General features: G+C 39.6%; 1 protein-coding gene across 1 annotated transcript in view; it reads left to right on the forward strand.

The window, feature by feature from the left end:
* ACSL1 (acyl-CoA synthetase long chain family member 1) overlaps positions 1-19,050 on the forward strand; it is a 41,192-nt gene extending 22,142 nt beyond the window's left edge. The window contains exons 6-21 of the mRNA XM_065061178.1: positions 59-158; positions 327-505; positions 3,488-3,520; positions 3,700-3,751; positions 4,568-4,641; positions 5,679-5,756; positions 8,302-8,436; positions 9,559-9,693; positions 10,622-10,717; positions 11,498-11,570; positions 12,266-12,354; positions 15,038-15,154; positions 15,429-15,572; positions 16,141-16,242; positions 16,321-16,392; positions 17,415-19,050. Coding sequence (XP_064917250.1) covers positions 59-158; positions 327-505; positions 3,488-3,520; positions 3,700-3,751; positions 4,568-4,641; positions 5,679-5,756; positions 8,302-8,436; positions 9,559-9,693; positions 10,622-10,717; positions 11,498-11,570; positions 12,266-12,354; positions 15,038-15,154; positions 15,429-15,572; positions 16,141-16,242; positions 16,321-16,392; positions 17,415-17,555 — 1,620 coding nt within the window. The 3' untranslated portion in view covers positions 17,556-19,050. The remainder of the gene's footprint in view (positions 1-58; positions 159-326; positions 506-3,487; positions 3,521-3,699; positions 3,752-4,567; positions 4,642-5,678; positions 5,757-8,301; positions 8,437-9,558; positions 9,694-10,621; positions 10,718-11,497; positions 11,571-12,265; positions 12,355-15,037; positions 15,155-15,428; positions 15,573-16,140; positions 16,243-16,320; positions 16,393-17,414) is intronic.
* The last annotated feature ends 1,855 nt before the right edge of the window (positions 19,051-20,905 follow it).

Below are 20,905 nucleotides of genomic sequence, written 5' to 3' on the forward strand. Positions count from 1 at the left end.
TGGAGGTCTGTTATGATAAGCAAACACATAGTGACTTGCATCTCTTCTTTTTGTGCAGTGGGTTATCATTGAACAGGGGTGCTATGCATTCTCCATGGTGGTGGTGCCGCTCTATGATACGCTGGGAACTGAAGCAATTACGTACATTGTGAACAAAGGTAAGATGCTTTCAGAAGTTCAGCAACTTGCATGTATGATGGCAGAGCTGACTGAGGGCAGAACTGTAGCCTTCTTCAGAAGAGGCATCCATTACCACGTTCTGAAGTATGTATGGATCTAGTCTAAACTCAGCTTGTCATATTGATAATGTCATTCTCTTTCACTAGCTGACTTGTCATTGGTTTTCTGTGACAAACCTGACAAGGCCAAACTTCTGCTAACCAATGTGGAAAAGGGGGAAACTCCCATACTCAACACCATTGTCATCATGGAGTCCTTCAGCAAGGATCTTGTGGAACGTGGCAAAAAGTGTGGAGTAGAAATTTTCAGCATGAGAGAACTAGAGGTAAGCACACTCGGGCCTCCTGTACTGGTTTCATGCTGTTTTCCTCATCTACAAGTAAATGGGATATGTTGAACAGACTTTAGGACTGTGAACAAAATGTGGTGGATTAGTTTCAAAATACTTAACTATCTCCTGGATTGAAGTTTACACAAAAAAATACTAAAAATATTAAAAAAGAAAAAAAAAAAAAGGGAAAACAACTTACTAATAGTATTTCACAATGTTCAAAATGTAAAAGCATATATGCCAAGATGACGGAACAAAAGCTTGTTAACATAGTCCAGACTGAACATCAGATCTGAGTGTTAAGGCTTGCTCATGTGAAACAGTAACGTGCTAATTATATACTATGACTAATACTTCAGAAATACTTATTTCTAAAAGAGCCTGTGTAGGGTTTGGCCTTCTGAAAAATGGCATCTTCCCCCTGTACAATGAATGTACAAAATGTTTCCTGGTGGAGGAGGAAAATGGCAGTCAACTGTTCCAGGGTAAGGCTTATGGTAATGTAGGGCAATGAGAGTTCCAGGTTTTGGAAGAAACCATTTTGCTTAGCCACGTAATGTTCAAGTCTTGGTTTTGCTTGTAGTTATTTTGTCTGCATAGATCTCTTATGCAAGTTTATTTCATAACTTCACTCATTATTTGGAGAACTCTGTCCCAGGATCAGATTGCATAAAGTACATCTTTACTGTGAGATCATGGAACCGGGTTTAGCCTGGTTCCAGCTGGAGTTCTGGTGAAGGCTTGGCTCACTAGGACTCAAGTGTCTCTAAATCAATGTGCTTGTCTTGTGCAGGTGTCAGGAACTGGTGTGAAATACTTCATTTCACTGAACTTGTTTTCACAGTTGTCTGAACTGCTGTGTTAACAGGGCCACCTTCTGGTAGAGACACGAAAATGCCCGTGTATCTTTTAAAAGGTGATTAGCTGTATGGTAGCTAACTAGCCTCAGCAAAACTGCCAGGTCAAAATGGGGCTAAAAACATTATGCAGAGTAAGTGACTGTGCTGTAGCTCACTGGCATAAGGCTTGGGTTAAACCTGGATTGGCCCAACTGCAAGTTGGTACACTAAAATCAGCTTCTTTCCTTGAGCTGACCTCCAGCTCTTGGCAGGGGAAGATGCTTTCCACTGGATCTACTAGTTACAGAAAAACAAAACCAAGGGTGAATGTTATCTTTAAGTTGGAAGTTTAGATGCTTAAGTAGTGACTTCCAGTAGTACTTTGTAGCTCTTATTTAATAACAACAGTTGATGTTTGGATATGCAGTAATAGGTGTTCCAAGAAATTCTTGTCTAAATCTCAGAAGTTAGGCAAATTTAAATATTTCTAGTAGTGTTTCAATGAGCAGGAATAGATTTTTGTCACTTTCTGTTTTTGAGGTAGGGGCTTTTATTGTCTCCTGGAAGGCAACTATGAAGTATTTAGGAACTTAGAAACAGTCATTCTATTCTAATCTAGCTTTAAGTACTTGTTTGCTGGATTTCTGGCTTAAGCTTATTGTTCAGCAGTGCTTCATAGGTTATGTGACCAGTTCCTCTGTGTATCTCCCAGAATACATAAACTTGATTTCTGATGCCTAATCTGTATGTATGCTGTCATTACTTAGAGCTCAGTAGCTGTGAATAAATGGCTTTTCTGGTAGGAAGAGATGATTTGAGTTCTGTTCTAGGAGATCAAAAGAAGTGTGTGGAGATCTTAGCTGTATATTCAGCAAATACCAGATCTTCCTCCAAACAGGCTGTAGGGAAGTATTGAACTGCTGGTGGTACTTGAAATGCAGATGCTATTGTTTTGAGCAGACAGCTGCATTGTAATAGTGGCAGATTTTTGCATGATGGCACTGTTTTGAAAGGGAAAACTTACAGGTAGGGGAATGTTAACTGTGTTTCCAGACATTCCTTTTCTCTTAAGCCTCTTTGGGTAATCAGAGGGACATAATTCTAAAGGAAGTCTAGGGCTGGGAAAGGAATGCACAGTGCTATTGTTGTTTACTTGGAACATAAAGGCAATGGTGAAGTTGATGTGTCTGCCCTCAAAGGGTGCTTCCAAAGCTATATTTAACAAAGGTCCATTTTAATTTGCTTAAGTCCTTAAGCTAGTATTGTTTCTAGTCTTAAATAGGCATGACAGCAATAAGTCTTGATTTGAAACTTTAAAGCTCATAGATATTGAACATCAGCTTTCAAGTCTTTCCTCTTAATCAGTATATCCTTGATGATAAAAAGATCTTCATGGTATCCATTTGTTTCTGCCTAAAGACCGATGGCATCATTAATGGTCAGGCCTGAATAACTATAAGGAGGCAGAGGGAAGAGAAGAGGTTCTGCAGGAGACACTCTTGTGCTCTCTGATCTTCAATATAAAAAGAGTACACACCACCAGTGTCCCTTCATGGGGAAACTGTCTTCCTTCTCACAAGCAGTGAAGTTGCTGCAAGGTGCTCACTGAAATGAATCTTGCTTCATCTGTCCAATGCTTGTCAGTGGCACAGATCTTCTGCATGAGGTATTGGATTGATTGCCTGCTGTGGCTTCTTGTAATGCTGCTTAACCTTCAGCTTCTCTAGTGAGTGACTTCTGCTTTGCTAGCTGGAAAAAAAAAAACAACCAACTTTTAGATTAGTTATCGCTTCTGTATTTGCAGGACATGGTAGTTATTGTATACATCTTTAAAACATCCTTTTAAAGCAGGGGTGTCAAACTCATTTTCACCGGGGGCCACATCCTACATTTATACAGTCCTGAAATTACATTTGGCCCTTTGAAGGCAACTGTGAGGCTGATGTGGCCCCAATGAAAATGAGTTTGACATCCCTGCTTTAAAGCCTTTGTTATCCTTTTATAAGTTAAAATGCCTTAACAGACAGTCTAATGGAATATTATGGTGTTTGGTAATGCTTATCTGGTAAATTTAAAGCAGAAAAGGTTACATGCTGATGGCTAAACTGTCTATCTCACTTTTCTTGCTTTTCTGTAGGAGTTGGGAAGAGCACACAGGCAAAAACCTATGGTAAGTATGAAATTAGTTTAAGTTACTTTATCTGAAGCTGGATAGCATTCTGTAGATCAAGCTAGCAAATCTCCCTATCCCCCATAGCTCAAAAGTAACACTAGTATTTCAGTGTTTTGTCCAAGAAAATATTTTTCTTTCCTATATTAACCATACTAATCCTTTCTTAACTCTCATAGCCTCCAAAGCCAGAAGATCTAGCAATCGTCTGTTTCACCAGTGGAACGACAGGTACAGCTCATTACATTATGCAGAATTTATTATCATGTATGTGCAAAACTAATTCAAAAGCCCTCCTGCTTTTTTTTTTCAAGACTGTCCCCTGCTGCTGCATCTTTTTGACAAATAGTAGCTGGGGAAGTTTTATGGTAAGGCTCCCTTTGATACTTTTTTCCCGTTAGTAAATACAGATTTGCAGTATTGGAGGGTGGAGGTGTTACATTTTTGGACTTGGAAATAAGTACTGAACCTGTATTTCTATTATAATAAGGACTCTGCATTAGACTTCAAACTTCCATTTCTTCTGCAGTCTTTTTTTTTTTTTACTGTATTAGCAAAACTTGTGCCCTAGCTCTATGCAACCTTGGTGTCAGACCAAACCAGAAAGGCTCCTGTCTAGATATCACCTGCTTGACACTTGTGAGTTAATAGCCAGTGCTAGCAGGGAGCAAAAGGGAAGAGTACAATGACAAGCTATACTTTTAAAGCAGATGTGACAACAGAAATTAGTCTGGGTTTGATAGCTGTATCTTCACAAAAGTGTTGACTTTTGAATGAGAAGTTTATTCAAGAAACATGACAGTTTCTTAAGGGTTTGCTCTTCTTACGGAAATTGAGGACTTCAACACAAACTTACTGCTTAGAACTGTTACCAACTGTTCTTGAAAGTGTTTTACCAAGTTCTCTGCCCTTGTTTAATTGATATACATAGAAAGATTATTAATATCAGAAAAGGGACTGATTGAAATGCTACTAGTTTTACCGCTGCTTGGTAACGTAAAGGATCTAAAAATTTCACTGTTGCATCCTGATGTGCTTTTTCATTAGGGAACCCCAAAGGAGCTATGATCACTCATGAAAACATAGTCAGCAACGCTTCAGCTTTTATGAAAACTACAGAGGTAAACTGCAAAGGTTAACATTGTGGATTTGCATGAAGGGAAGAATCTCAGGAGTAAAACCAACACTGAAATATCATTAACTTTGGTTGTAACTTTTAGTAAGGTCCAGGTGAAAATGTAACTTGATGGCACTCTGCCGATGCTAGGTCAGAAGTCTGTGTTACTGGTTTCTTCTCTCAGGGTCAAGAACCTGGCAGATTTACAGTTCGGTCTCATCCAAGCAAAATATTATAAAGATCTTGAATCATCTTCAGATCATGATGTCCCCCTGTGGGCTTTATAGTGTTTGTCGTTAGTGCAAGCTCTGTACCAGAGGGTTTGTGCAGAGGCTAACCTTTTCCACTAGGGATGGGAGAAGCTACAATGTATTTTAACACCGCAAAATAATCAGAGCCCTTGCATAAATGAGCAAGAAGTGTAACTCTGTTTTTATTTAATACGGTGTTAACGTTTAGTTTACAGTAGACTACTACAATTCATTTGCAGGTTAGCCGAGAAGACAGGTCTAACACATACAGATGTAATTAAAAGTACAGTTATACTTATTTTGCCAAGTATGCTGCATATGGAATTGTTTTTAAATTAATCAAGTAGTCTCACAATTAGATCGTGTAAGGTACTTCTGATATCAACCTTACAGTAAATTGCATAAGCAAATTTTCTGATCTAAGATGAAAGTGTGTATTTTTTTAAACCCCGAAGGCATACTACTGTAACTTTTTTGTTCCCCCTCTTCTCCCAGTGTCTGTAATGGAACTTTTTGTGGTTTCTCTCAGAATTTGTCGTAAGAAGTTGTACTAATCTGGTCACTATACTCAATTCTAAAAGTTTACCACTTCTGCAATGTGTGTTTACTCATGCTAGAAGTCATTGCTGTGATGTTTTTAATGAAAGGAAGACAGTGCAGCTTCATTACAAACAAAATTTGAAGTAAGCGCTGTGCTCTAGAGTTTAGATGCTATATTTCATTGTTGTGTTTAACTTCAGCAAAACAGAGAATCAATGAGAATTAAAATTTATTTTACTGACACTTTCAGAAAACATTTAATCCTCGCTCTGATGACGTTCTGATATCATTCCTGCCCTTGGCTCATATGTTTGAGAGAATCGTTGAGGTAAGCACCCATTGTACTGAACTATTGAGAAGCTTCCTTTTCTTACAGGACGTATGTCTCTTGAATCCCAGTGATAACACACTGTTCCTTTTTGACTCTTGCACATGTCTATGAAAGCTCGAGGTGTACGGTTGAGGAAAACAACCCATAAACAATATTCAATGAGTACTAGACAACTGTTATTAATGTCATGAACCTCAGAGCTGGAGTTAAAAAGAAACTGGCTTGCTAGAATATGAGACAATCTCTTAGTGCACGTACACTGCCTAGAAATTCCCTTTAATGTAATCAGTGGACTGTTGAAAATCCATGCCATTCTTTGGTCTGCAAACTTTAAAAACTTATTTTGTAATGTGGCATCCTGTTTGCTTACACAACACTAGTTTTAAATTGATTAAACTTATCATTGCTTCGAAGAAACTTCAGTAAAAAGAGAGGGATTTTGTTTCAATTGAGTCCTCTCCAAGGAAATGAGAATGGCTTTTAATGCCATTTAATGACAAACTTTGAAGGTCTTTTGGATAGCTTCTTTTACCATATAGCAAAACCTGGGGCTTCATTTTTGAGGATGAGGGGGCTCAAATTGTCTGAATACTGGCAGTCTTAATAAGGACTCTGAGCCCGTAGTTGGGTGATGTGCATTATTGAAAGGCTGCAATCTCCTCAACCTTATATACAGTAAGGGCACAGGTGTTTAATTACCATACTTATTGAAGTTGAATTAACACCTCTCCGTTAGGTGAGTTTGTAAATATGTGTGTTGAAGGTAGTCACATTCTAATTATGTAGGGAAACAAACATCCTCTATGTAAGTGTGAAAAGGCAGAGCTAGAAATTGTCCTCTGATTTCAGTTAGGAAAGCTTTCTATCAAAAAAGTGTGTCTATATACATGTAAAGTGTGTATGTGCATATGCATCTGTATATATGTATATTATGAAGATTTGGAATAGAGCCTAACTGAGGTGTATAGGTCCCCTTAGGGCAGGGCTGTCAAACTCATTTTTACTTGGGGCCATATCAGCCTTGCAGTTGCCTTCAAAGGGCCAAATGTAATTTTAGGATTGTATAAATGTAGGAGTAGGGTTTCAGTGCTCTTCTTTTTTCAGTCCTGGTGACCTGGATGCCAGTCAGACTTCAATGTCTGTTTTACTGATGCCTGCCTTGCACCAGAAGGTACAAGCTCTGTGGGTAGCAGCTCTGTTGATCATGAAGTAGAAACAGGATAGGAACTTGTGCTATAAAGAGTAAAATGAGAAGAAAGTGTTTGTATCTCAGTACTCCTCTGCTGTTTGAGGTCTTTACAAAGTACATGTTTACCTGTATATTTATAACTAGATTAAGCAAGCACACTTTTGGTAGAAAGGAGAAAATATTTGTTACTGTTTTGGGTGGATATGAACAGAGTCTCTGTGGGAAGCAGTCTTTAGAGCCTGCTCCTGTTGTAAAGTAAGCCTGTTGATTTTTGGTTTCCTAAGGAAGCTAGATGGTCAGTGAACTTGACAGGACAAACATGTTCCTGCCTCGCAAAGGCAGTTGCTGCTCACTCCATCTGAACTGATGCATTTTGATGCATCTGCTTTAGCAGGTGGGTTGGACTAGATGGTCTACAGAGGTCTCTTCCAACCCCAGCTATTCTGTGATTCTGATTCTGTGATTTACAGCTTTTTAACAGATGTTGGCAAAGCACAGGTGAAGGAGTAAAGTGACACTTTAGCTTGTCTCATGTGCAGAAAAGATGAGAATGGATGGCAGGGAATGAAAGAAGACGTGTTATGGAGGAAGCAGAAGAAATAAAAACTAATAGGAATAAAGAAATGCAAGAAGAGTAGGGATGTTAGTAAAAAGAAAATAAAACCCTCAAACAAAAAAGGAAGAAGAGGGTTGTATAGGTGCGGGGGATGGTGCTTCTAGACTTTAACATAGAAACTATAGAACACAACAGGATAAAGTCTGCCTTTCTTGGTGTAGGTCTGAAGTGATGCAAAAAATAATCAGTGGCTCTGCTAGAATCCTCCAAAGAACATCTTGATCACTTAACAACAAATCTGCTTGCATCAGTCCTACAAAACACGAAAGAAAGCCAGAGCACAAGAGAATGAAAATCAAGACAGACAAGGCAGAATTCCCTGCTGGACCGGTACATGGCATGTACTGACTTTTTTTAGTGTATAGCAGGGAACCAAGTTCTAGTATTTTTTAAAAAGCCTGATAACTATTTAAAATAAGAAAGTTCTGGTTTTCAGTCTCTTGCTACCCCTGAGTTGCTAACATTGCCTTATTTGACCAACTGCCCCTTTTTGAATAGGGCTTTCATGCTGTACCTCATTCTTTCAAAGTCCTTGCCCTGTGTGGACAGTGTGGATACCAGGCATGTCTTGATACTTGGTCTGTCCAGTCCCAACCTGTAGTCTGAGAATGCTGCAGAACTTGTCCAGAAGCTGAGAGGATTTAAGGTGGATGGGATTGTCATACACATATAGCTAGAACACATTATACATGCTGTGTTTTCAGACATTTTAAACTATTTTTTTTTTTTCCTAACAGTGTGTGGTTCTGTGCCACGGAGCTCGGATAGGCTTCTTCCAAGGGGATATCAGACTACTTATGGATGACCTAAAAACACTGCAGCCAACTATATTTCCTGTAGTACCAAGACTGTTGAACAGAATGTTTGACAAGGTAAGTCTATAGGCATTAATTCAGACCTGTGCAAGGTTTTAAGAGACTTCATGAAGTCTGTGCTGACAAGGTAGGAGAAACTGTTATGCCCCGGTATGTTAAATTGGCATGCTAACAAATTGGTGTATCTTTTTCTAAAAGAGACCTGAAAGTGCAAATACTAGGGTTGAAAAGCCTGTTTCTCTCTAGCTTGATTGACTTACTGTTTTGCTCTGAGCAAGTTATTTAAGTCCAGTCTACAATGTGGACATGAGGCTTAGCATCTGCATGCCACGCTTTTAGCATCTGACTCATGGAATGGAATTTGCAAACCAAGGTCAGGTGTTTGCTTATGTTTGCATGGACACATACAAGTTTCCTACACAGCAGCCAGCATGTTCTAGCAGGGGGAATTGCAAGCCAACCAGTCCAGAGTGCTGGGGAGAGGGAGTGTCAGCAGCCCCAGCCTCTCCTGCACTTGCTGCTTGCGTGTTCAGGGTCATCTGAGATGGGAATTCAGAAGTAGATTGTTTTTTGAACTTAAGATTTTAAATCATCCTTTTGCATATGCATGCTGGTAAGCTGTTGGGTCTGTCTCTTCCCAGGTGAATATACTAATCTGTGATCTGCTGTTGAGTCTGCTCTGACTTGCCGAGACCAACCAGAAGGAGCCTTTGAAAAGTGATCTAAAAAGCAAATTGTATATACGAGACAGATCTGTGTGGTATTTCTGAAGGGACATGCATCTCCTCAGAAAACCCTGTGTGACATTACATGTAATGATGGTGTGCTCTCTAGATTATGCTGAGGATTATACTTAATGCAGCTTTTGATCAAACTGGTGTAGAAAAGTAAAACATCCACTTTTATTCATACATTTTAATGAAAAAACTATACATTGAAAAAGCATCACACAGTTGGATGGGAAACAGGCATTAGTTAAGTGGTAATTTTGGTGAACATCTCCTGAACTGAGGTAAAAAGGCCAAAATCAAAATCCACTAGTATTTCTTACCAGAATTAAGATGCTTACCAATAAAGGTTGTTTAATTTATTTGGTTTTCACTGTCACTATGCATACTTCTGTAAGAAAGGGAATGGCAGTCTGTGAGGCTTCTAACCACAGATCATTTTTCTTAATAGATTTTTGCACAGGCAAATACATCATTAAAGAGGTGGATGCTGGATTTTGCTTCCAAGAGGAAAGAAGCAGAACTCAGAAGTGGTATAGTTAGAAACAACAGTTTCTGGGATAAAGTCATCTTCCGCAAAATACAGGTATGCTTGAAAGCCTCTGAAGCCTTGTATGGTGGATATTGGAACTTTTTTATTATGTTATTTGTTTGTTCATTATTATTTTGAGAACAGGGCTCCAAATATGCTTACTGTGTTACAGAACAGCAGTTTGATGTGTGTTTTCAATATTGGAAGTCTGAAGCATCACTATATATATCCTATCTGATTACTAGTTTATGGGCATCAGATTGCAATTGCTGAATTTCATATGAATGGTTACAATCTGGTACGGCTTTCATCGCTGATTAAAGACTACCTGGCTACTCGGAATAAAAACCAAAACTGCCTTATTTCCAACTTGATTTTTCAATTCCATTTGCTCTAATAATATCAGCTAACTGTATTAGGGTCGTTTCTCCGAAGCAGTCGAGTGCTTGTCTCTTACCACTTTGAAAGCAAACACTGTCCTTCTGAAGGAGGAATGCTGAATGTGACTCAGTGCCACCTGTAGCCCCCCCCATCTCCTCACTGTTGGTCACTAGTAAGTTATGCTGGCTATTATATCTGTCACTCACTTGCTACAGCCCTAACCTTGGTTGTACAACATGCCCCTGTGGCTGCTTTTTATAGCAGTCAGGATGTATGAGAAGCTGATAGAAAGCAGTTAAAAATAGTCATTGCTGTAAGGCCATGACTTGAGCTCTTTTAGGCTTTTGGCCAAGTGTGCATTGCAGTTGCACTACAGCATAGTGTTTGTAGGTAACTGTATGTTTGAAATACTGTTTCTTGCAGCCACTAATCAGATCTAAAAACTGCAAGAGAGACAGCTTGCAATAGGAGATTAAACTTCAATCTCTGACATTTGTGGGTGGCACCGCAGGTGAACAGTGGCTGAGGGTGGGATGGAAAAAGACTCTAGAAACTTCTCTAAAATGCTTTTGGTGTCCACAGTATCTTCTGTCTGTTGTAGGCAAGTTTGGGAGGAAAAGTAAGGCTCATGATCACAGGAGCAGCCCCTGTGTCTGCAAGTGTACTGACCTTCCTGAGAGCAGCTCTTGGCTGTCAGGTGAGTTGCTGCTGTAAGCAATAATTAATGTTCTTGGACTAAGTTTCTGGGACTTGTCTTGCTTCCAGAAGTATTCATAACTACTGTAGAGAATCTGATCAATGTGATGATATTCTAGTGTTGTTGCTTTGGAGACTGGGGAGAATCAGATTGCACACATTGCGTTTGTCTTCAGAGCTTCTTCAAAGTATATGCTTTTTGTGGCAAAATCTGAATAATAATGGCACAGGATGAACAGATGTGTTGAAATGAATTTCAAGGATAGAAAACATGAAAACACTCTGAAATGTGAAGGCTCTGTGACTTCTTGAAGTTCTTCAGAAGCGTGCTGGTGTAGCAGTGCATTCTGCACAGAAAAGGGAAACCTGTCTTGTATATAATAATCGCAGAGCTCTGATGGGGTATAGGGATTCCATTCCTAGCTGTCTTGGGCAAACCTGTCCTTAATATATGTGAACAAAGTAATTACTAGTGACAAGGTTCTTAGTTTCTTTGTCTTGCTCTCTCTGTTGCTTTCTGTTTTGATCTGTACAGGTGTCATACAGCACGTGAAATTGAGTGAAATTTTGAGTAAATATTGGAACTGAAGGTGGACTATTAGCACTTAAAATTGTGTATCATGGTAAAATTCTAGTGATACTCTTTAGAAGATGCTGGGGATTTTGCTAAACTCAAATTTAAACAACTAGAAAAGGAGGCAAAATATTAATTTCTTTTTATTTAAGAAAATATATGTTGAAAAGTTCAAATTTTAAAAAGTCTTTTGATTTCATATCCTAGTTCTATGAAGGTTATGGGCAGACTGAATGCACAGCGGGATGCTCCCTGTCAGTTCCTGGTGACTGGACAGCAGGTACAGTGTTTCATGGTCTGCCTGCCTGTTACATTTCAGGATGCTGTAGAGGTCCCTGATCACATTATTTAGTCTTCAGTACACCGATTATGAAGCATAAGATTGTGTTTTTCTTCAAGTGAAGTAAGAAAGTTTTGGATGGATCCCTTGAAGTTTCTACCCCTAAATAGCTAGAAATGTAGTAATTAGTAATCCAAACTTACAATCAGCTTTGTCCTTGTTTGTTGAAGTGGATTTGAGAGAGGAAGTCATAGTATCGACTCCTGTAATTTTTACAGAATAGGAATCTGCTGTGCATAGACAGTGCTCGAAATTTAAATGGCATTTTTGGGTGTTGGAGCAAACAGTCAGCATTTTTGTCAGCTGTTACATCTCTAGCTCCCTAACTGATATAATACTGGTATTTGAAACTATAGTGGAACTTTTGCTACTTAAATGTGTCTGTAGAGTGAGGATCCTGATTATAAGAAAAAGCAAACCGGAGTACATGGTTTGGCTTGTAACATTCTAGTGATATCTGAGAATGTAATGCTTCTTTCCAAGGAAATTTAAGCTATTACTGTACTGGTTTTGGTGCAGAACATTACCAGAAATCAGTTTGCTGTCTTTTTTACTTTAGCATGTAACCAACTTATTACTTCAATAACATGACTAAAAAGCAGTTCAAGCTACTGAAGTGTTACTCCATTTAATAGGTCATGTTGGAGCACCCATGCCATGCAGTATCATCAAACTTGTTGATGTACCAGAAATGAATTACTTGGCTGCCAAAGGAGAGGGTGAGGTAAGTAATTTCAAAAGGTCGATGTCAGCCTCTTATGAAATCTTGGAAAATGTTTTTTGTTCCTGAAATAACAAGTAACTGAGTTTAGTAAAGCGCTAAACATGGCCTGCTACCCAAAATCAAATACACCTGCTTTCCTGTATGCATTATCAGCTAACAATTCACAGAGGCAAAACAGAAAATAGTGTATTGGAGGGGAGAAAAAGTAATTTACCGTGGGATAACAGATTACTGTGCTTGTATGACCAACATACCATCTTCCAGCTGTGAGAAAGCTGAGAAACCAGCTGTCTCATGCTGCATGTATCCCTCAGGGAAATGCTAGCAGAGGGCTTCCCACCCCATCAAGTGCTGGAGAACAGCTGATCCATGTACCTTCTTACCCAGCTTGTGATGTGTGAGCTGAGGTAATTTAAAGTGGCTGGAACACTATTAAGAGAAATAGAGATAAAATGCCATGAAGGATGCTAATGACTTGTGACAACTACCCACACATTCTTCTAAACTTTTTTCTGCAGCCTGCACAAATTGAACATGTATGTTTTACAAATTGCGCTTTGAGGATTCAGCTTTGTTTGTAGTGCTATATGCTGTCTTTTTCAATTTTTTTACAAGTAATATGTATACAGCTTGAACTTTGTGTACGTACCTTGAACAGATGTCCATGTGGTAAGGTATTTTCCCCTAGCCCTGAAAGCAAATTAATTGTGGTGTCTTTCATGTGCTTTCAAGAGGCCTTGGAAGCAGCTGGGGGGTGAGAAATGGATAAATAAAAAGTAGCTTAAGCAAGTAACTAATTCGTTACTGCAAACAATATATAATCTTTATTTGTTTTGGTTGTCATTTGTACAAGACTAGAAACAAATCATAGGGCTTTAATTCCCAGAAATACTTAAGGATTTAATTGGGCTTGGTGGTGGGAAACTATTTGCAAGTTGAAAGCAATGTCAAGATTCTTTCCTGTCTTGTATACGACCTCAAGTTTAGCCTTCATCTGCAATTTTTGCTTCACTTCAAATAGGATTTTAAAGCTTGGTCTGCTAGAGGAACTGAGTATAAATTTTCGTAATGAGAGTTAAGTAGTTTTTTAAGAAAAACTTCTAAAATGTTTTGCTTGCACTTACTGTGAAAGTTTTCTGCATTAGGAATTACTTTGGACTTGAATAAGTATGGTAGCCCCTTAATGTATCAGCTACCATCTTACTCTTTCAGTCTAAACTTAATCAGTGTGAACTATTTCAAATTTACCAAATAAGAATTGTAACGTGTTTCACAGAACAGGAACCCATAGCTATAGAAGTGGGTTTCATTATCCTTTGCCTAAAATAGATCTTTCTCGTCATTGTCTGTCTGCTTTTCAGCTGGATTAAACACTCCCAGTCCTACTTCCTGAGAGTAAGCTTTCAACATTCTCCATTCTGTCAGCCCTTGCTTTTCACTTCTGCCCGTTATCCATGTTCAAGAAGGATAAATTTGTGAATAGAATTATATACGCTTATATGCAGATGAGGTCTTAGTGCCAGTTAGCAGGAAACAGATAAATGGTTTGCTGTCTCTACTGGGAAAAGGTGTCACCTACTGCCATCCTGTGATTGTAGGAGCTGTGAAAAATGAAATGTTTGATCGGTCAGCCTTTGACTTGACTGGCACATGCAGAGTTCTCCTCTACTCACATCCTTCCAGACAAGCTCTGTTTTACAGCAGAAATACATGGGTTTTAAAACATGACCTTGTCTTGACCATGAGTTTAGTACTGTCTCTGCAAGGTCATTAGAACTCTCACTAATACTCTGACCTCCCTCATATTGACATCTGCTGTTCATTGTACTGTAGTTTACCAGCATTCCTATATTTTATGCTGAGGGAAACACTGAAAATACATGATCTGGGATCATCTCTGGATAGTTGAGGGTCTATTCCATGTTCCTGACTAGTTGCTTTAATTTTGTTCTCTTACTGACAGATACTCAACCAATTGTTTTAATTTAGCTTGTAAGATCTGACCTGGCTCTCTTACAACCTCTTTATTTATAAACCTTTAATCTTGTTGGTCCTTTTTCTCATACCTTGTAAGCATGTTTCTTGATCCCAATAATCCCCATGCATCCAGTTATACCCAGAGAAGTTGTTCTTAGTTTTCTACTTGTTACACAAATCCCAACAACCTTTGATTCAAAGAAATTGCAGATGTCCTTTATAGAGAAGTCTTGAGTTCTCTAAGCCCAAAGCTATTAACTGGTTTACTTTTCTACAATAAGCATGTGACTGCTTGATACACAGCTTTGTCATCACTAGTTTTAGCACAATGCCCCTGCTGCTTACCAAAGCTGCAACGAACATGTTGCCAGGCTGAGGGGTGATATTTCTGGATTGAGCAGAGTTTCTTCAGATAAATAAAAATAAATTTCCTCTGACAAACTGGATTATTCAAATATCAGGGAGGAACATTGCTGCTAGACTGGAAGAGAACAGATGCTTCCAGTTGCTTCTTATGATACTTTGTACCAATGGAAAATGTTAGGTCTCCAGAAACCTCAAGCAGAGATTTCTGTGCTTAATGCATATACTTAATCTTGTCTTTTTGGTTGTGTTTATCAATAACAGTTAGAGAAAGCATTCACTGCAAATAATGTCTGTTAACTTCCCTTTGTAGTAGTATATATTGACAAATCCCTGTTTTCAGGTGTGTGTGAAAGGGCCAAATGTATTTCGTGGCTATTTGAAAGATCCAGAAAAAACAGCAGAAGCACTGGACAAAGATGGCTGGCTTCACACAGGAGATGTTGGGAAATGGCTACCAGTAAGTGAACCTATGGCTGAAATGTGCTTCCATAGTCATTAGCAGTGATTTAACAAACAAAATAAAAAAATATTTGGTATTGAACATAATGAATTAACTGAAAGACAAGTAATGTTAGGAGGAGGGTAATTAATGTGTTTCTAGAACTAAAAAAGTGTTAGCAGTGCCAATCCTGAGGCACTATTTTACTGTACTAGTGTAGCATGCTTAAGCTGTGTAGATTGGTTTTTCACTTGAAGTGCCTCATCTGAGTGGAAGTCATTTCTGTCAACAGAATGGTACATTGAAGATCATTGACCGGAAAAAGCACATATTTAAACTAGCCCAGGGAGAATACATAGCACCAGAGAAAATAGAAAATGTGTATCTGAGTTGTGAGGCACTTGCTCAGGTGTTTGTCCATGGAGAGAGCTTGCAGGTAAGCATTCTTCAGGTAATTTTAAAAAATAAGGCAAGATGAGATTGCAGAAAAGAGTCTTCTTTTCCTTCTTCCCTTCACCTCAAACTTTAGGACTGAAATGTTAAAATTAACATTACACATATTGGTTCTGAATGCGCTTTTAACTCCAGCAGTTATGTAACACGTTTCTGGATTTAGTTTCAGACCAGATAGTAGAGCTGGATTAATTTAACTGAGTATTAATGACTGTATGTAATTTGCTAACAGTGGCGGGGGGTGGGGGGCTGGAACTCCCTTACAAAACACAACAAACCACTACAAAGGAAGAAAAAAAGAAAAATAAACACACAAAACCCAAGATGTCCAGTTTTTTTGCAACTGGATATTGAAATGTGGGTCTTAACAAGAGTAATTCTCTGAAGCACAAGCTCCTGAACTGCACTCCTGTATTCAAGTAGCAGAAAGCTGCTGACTTTACAGCAGGATCAGAACTGCTGTCCAAACCCTAACAACGAGTAAGAAATGTGTAGGAACTAGTGCTAATTTTAAAAGAAAAAATAAAAGCTTGACAAAAATTCCTTTTTAGGCCTTCTTAGTAGCTATTGTGGTACCTGATCCTGACGTTTTGCACAGCTGGGCCAAGAAAAAGGGATTTGAAGGCTCGTATGAAGAGCTATGCAAAAACAAGGTGAGTCATATCTGACTAAACAGTTAGCTGTTTTGCATCAACGTTTGCAAGCTATATAATGTATTCCTGTATCCACAGGACGTCAAAAAACACATTCTGGAAGACATGGTGAGGGTTGGGAAAGAATCCGGTTTGAAGTCATTTGAACAGGTAGGATGCCAATAAGAACTGAACACATAATTCTTTAAACTTTTCAATACCAATCTAATACTGAGGGGTGATCTTATTAATGTTTATAAATATATAAAGGGTGAGTGCCATGAGGATGGAGCCAGGCTCTTCTCGGTGGCAAACAATGATAGGACAAGGGGTAATGGGATCAAGCTGGAGCACAAGAGGTTCCACTTAAATTTGAGAAGAAACTTCTTCTCAGTAAGGGTGACAGACACTGGAACAGGCTGCCCAGGGAGGTTGTGGAGTCTCCTTCTCTGGAGACATTCAAAACCCACCTGGACACCTTCCTGTGCAACCTCACCTAGGCGTTCCTGCTCCAGCAGGGGGATTGGACTAGATGATCTTTTGAGGTCCCTTCCAATCCCAAACATACTGTGATACTGTAATATGACTGCAGAAACTGCAATCTGGAAATTTTTTAAAGTGATGGGCTTTGTTATGAGGCACACCTCAAATACTGCATTCAGTTTTGGGCTCCTCACTACAAGAAAGTCATTGAGGTCCTGGAGCAAGTTCAGAGAAGGGCAATAAAGCTGGTGAAGGGTTTTGAGCACAAGAGGAGTGGCTGAGGGATTTGGGGCTGTTTAGCCTGGAGAAGAGAAGGCTGAGGGGAGACCAGAAAGGAGGCTGTAGCGAGGGGGGGGTTGGTCTCTTCTCCGAAGTAACAAGTGATAGGACAAGAGGAAATGGCCTCAAGTTGTGCCAGGGGAGATTTAGATTGGATATTAGGAAAAAATTCCTCACGGAAAGGGTTGTCAGGCATTGGAACAGGCTGCCCAGGGAAGTGGTGGAGGTGTTTTAAAGATGTGTAGATATGGCACTTAGGGACATGGTTTAGTGGTGGACTTGGCAGTGTCAGGTTAACGGTTGGACTCTATGATCTTAGAGGTCTTTTCGAACCAAAACAATGTTATGATTCTCTGATGTTTGGGCAATCTTCTTAACAGCCTTGTCTATTCCCAGGAATGTTGCTTGGCTAGTAACTGTTTACTTGGCAGGTCAAAGACATCGTCGTGCACCCTGAAATGTTTTCTATTGAAAACGGCCTGCTGACACCAACACTGAAGGCAAAGAGACCAGAACTGCGAAAATATTTCCGGTCACAGATAGATGAACTCTATGCCAATAACAAAATGTAACTGAGAAGGAGTGAGGAAAGTGGCACATGTCTGATGTCTACTGTTGGCCTTCATATCTGTAATCTGACTACAGCAAACATAGGGAAGGAAACTGTGCAATCATTAACCTGTACAAAAAAGGGTACTTGCCATAGGAACATTGAAGAAATGGAACACTGCCTTACTGTCAAGTTGTGTTGCATACTGTTTTTATGGTGACCTACAATTTCCAAAAAGAGCCTTAACCAGAAATAGTAACTATATGTAACTTATTTAAGACTGACTTTGCCAAAAATGAGACTCTCCTTCACCAAGGAGCTAAGGTTTTCTTATTGACAGCATGTTTGCTGTCTGCAGTGTGTTTTGCAGTTGTCAATTCCACAAGGATTTGGCAGGCTTGAAAAAGCCTCGAAGTATCTTGTATCCCCTCAGAAGGATCACTTAATCCATTCAAAAAAAAAAAACAGCCACCAAAAAAAAACCCCAGCCCCTATGGTTGTGTAGCTGGCATCACCTCTTGCATTAGTCCTAATATTAATGGGTAAGGCATCCAAATGTTGGGGTTTTTTTCTGTATCTGCATCCAGTTCTGAGATGTACTTTTATCAGTTATAAGTCAGAACTCCACACAAAGGAAGACCAAATAATACAAGGTCCTGAGAATAAGTCTGCATGTGGTGGTTCTGCACTGAAAGAGTGGATGCAGTTAATTCAGCAACCGTCACCTTGGCTACATTAACACAATTCCAGAGTGGTGCCAGCCTTGTTGATGAACAGATCCCAACTCTGGAACACTAGAACACTAGAGACCTAAAATCAAAACCATTCAGGAGGCTGAGCTATGCTAACAGTCAGGTAAACACTGCACCTGTACTAGCCACTTGTTTCCATGTAATGAACATGTATTTTAAATGCATTTTAAAAAATGTGCCAGGTCCTCTATAAGCAGAAGAGCTTCTGACATAACCTTTCAGTTTTCTGTGCTTTATGTATGAGCCACTGAATAGCAAAATAGGTCAGGTAGAATGTTTTTGCCTGATGCTTTGCAGCAATTGGAAGTATTTATATACACCAACAGAGCTGTGTGGCACAGGATAGGTGTTTGTTCAGGGATAAAAACCTAATTCCCAGATAAATTACAGAATAACTAGTTACCTTTTGTTTGAGAAATCAGCAGAAATAAGCCTTATTACAGCATTAAGTCTTTTGCTATCCTTAACAGAGTTGTTTTTTCATTAGCATTCATTGCTGATTTTTGGAAACGTGGATAAATGTAAAATACAAGCACAACAAGGTTTGCACTAAGATTTGTGTGTGATTGTAATGCACTACTCTGTAGCATAATTTCATACATGTGTGCAATTAAGGTACACAAATCCAAGTCAGCTGTTAGAACAGTAGTTTGTTACATTGGAATTCAAATGTTTGCATAGTCTTGGCTATTTCTATGTTTTATAAAACCAAAACAATTTTGAAAACCAATGAAGGAAATCAAAATAAATATTTCTGCATTTCAACTCTGTGAAGTGTTTATTTATCAAGGGAAGATGCTGCTGACTTAACAGCCTGAGGTGAAAGTTGGTAATTCTGACAAGCTGTACACTGCCACAAACACACAACTTAACACAGGATACATGCTGGTTGTTGACATCTCACTTTTGGAAGGTAACTTTTTGCTTTGCTCTGATACTTGTGTGTTAAGTTTTTGGCCAACATCTGTAAGGGATGCTGTTACATCTAACTTGCACCATCAGTATTCTTAAACAAACAATCTTTTATTTTTGTCTTCAATATGGTTTCTGACAGGCAGTATTCTTACCGTTGTCATAAACAACTCCTGAGTGAAATCTGGAGTTTTCTTAAACTGTTATGATGCTTTTGAGTGGTGGTGGTGGTAGTGGTTTTCCTTCCAGTTAGGTCATCATTCTCCCCTTCCTACCTTATACTGTGCATCTGGCTTTAATTGGGGATATGGTATGAAAGATTTCATGGGCAGATTTATCAGACCAGGGTCGATGGAGCATCACAACCAAAACAATGTTTAGAGCTCAATGTTAACACAGATGTTATTGTGAAATAATAAGCCTGCTTCTGTTCCTAGCCATGGTAGTCTTTCTCTTTTTGAGTAATTTTGTGTGTTCCTTATACATTCCTTTCCTACTGAAGGAACTCTAAACCAAATATTTGTCACTTATTCAATACTACATTCAAATATGTGTGTATGCTGCTTGGAAACAGAGTGAAGTGTCACTGTACCTCTCCTAAAGGAGGTGGCCAAGAGATGGGTGAGAGCTGGGTCTAAGGTTTGTGTTCTTAACACTTCCCACCCAAGGCGGCTTTCTGCTGTGCTGTGTGGAGTCTGTACTACTGCTTCTTACCCTTGGCCCCTAGACTGCGAAGTGGGGCTGGGTGCTATAGCCAGAAAACTATGAAGTACAAAGAAGCCACTTGTTAATCCCAAAGTGACGTTTCTTGTGCTTTAGTTTATTTGGCTGGCAGAGGTGTGGGGTGAGGGTGGGCAGCAGGTGACCCGCAGAAGAGCACAGCCACCTGTGGATTAAAAGGGCCACTCCAACTAGCCAAGACTTCCAACAAACTGCTACATCTGCTGATCATAATTTAATTGCTGAGTAGCTAAATGCCAGAGAACTACAAGTTTTTAATCTGAATCCTGATTTTTTTGCACGCTATGCAGTAAGATTTGTGTGTTTTGAATCAATTTCTTTTTGACTGCTGCACATTTTTAACCTGAGATTTCAGGTTGTCTTTGCATAAATGATCTTATTTGGTGGGGTTTTGTTTTTGTTTTTGGGTTTTTTTAGATAGGTGGGAAGTCAGAGACATGATGCCACATTGGCACAGCATCAGTTAATGAGAAGAAAACATGGGGCTTTTGTCATGTAGAGTAAGGAAGATAAAAATAAAATAATAATTAAAAAAACCCACAACCAACCGACAGGTCAGTAGAGCACTGGACACAGAATTCTTCTGGAACGCTGAACCCCGAATGTGCTACTGGTCAGCACACAATGTGGGTACTGGAAAAAATTATTGATATTTGGAATGAGGAAACGGCTTTTCTCCTCTCGCCTCTTTAAAATGAAGAGAGGGCAGCTGCTGGTGTCACGCACCTTGGCGCTCCATTTTAAAATGATCAGTCAGCAGCAAAGGCGCTTCTACAAGCGGCCGCTCCTTCCTCCCGGCACCTGCCGGGGCCGCCACAGGAGCGCGGCAGCCCCCCGGGACACTCACCGTCCGGTCCCGCTTCATCCCGGCCGCCCACCCAGCGCCGCTGCAGCTCCTCAGGCGCCCGGGGGAGCGACGGCCGCTACCGCGCCTGCGCCCGGGGGCGGAGCGGGTCTGTCCCGGCGG

Source organism: Columba livia, chromosome 4 (assembly GCF_036013475.1).
Source record: "Columba livia isolate bColLiv1 breed racing homer chromosome 4, bColLiv1.pat.W.v2, whole genome shotgun sequence".
NCBI lineage: Eukaryota > Metazoa > Chordata > Aves > Columbiformes > Columbidae > Columba > Columba livia.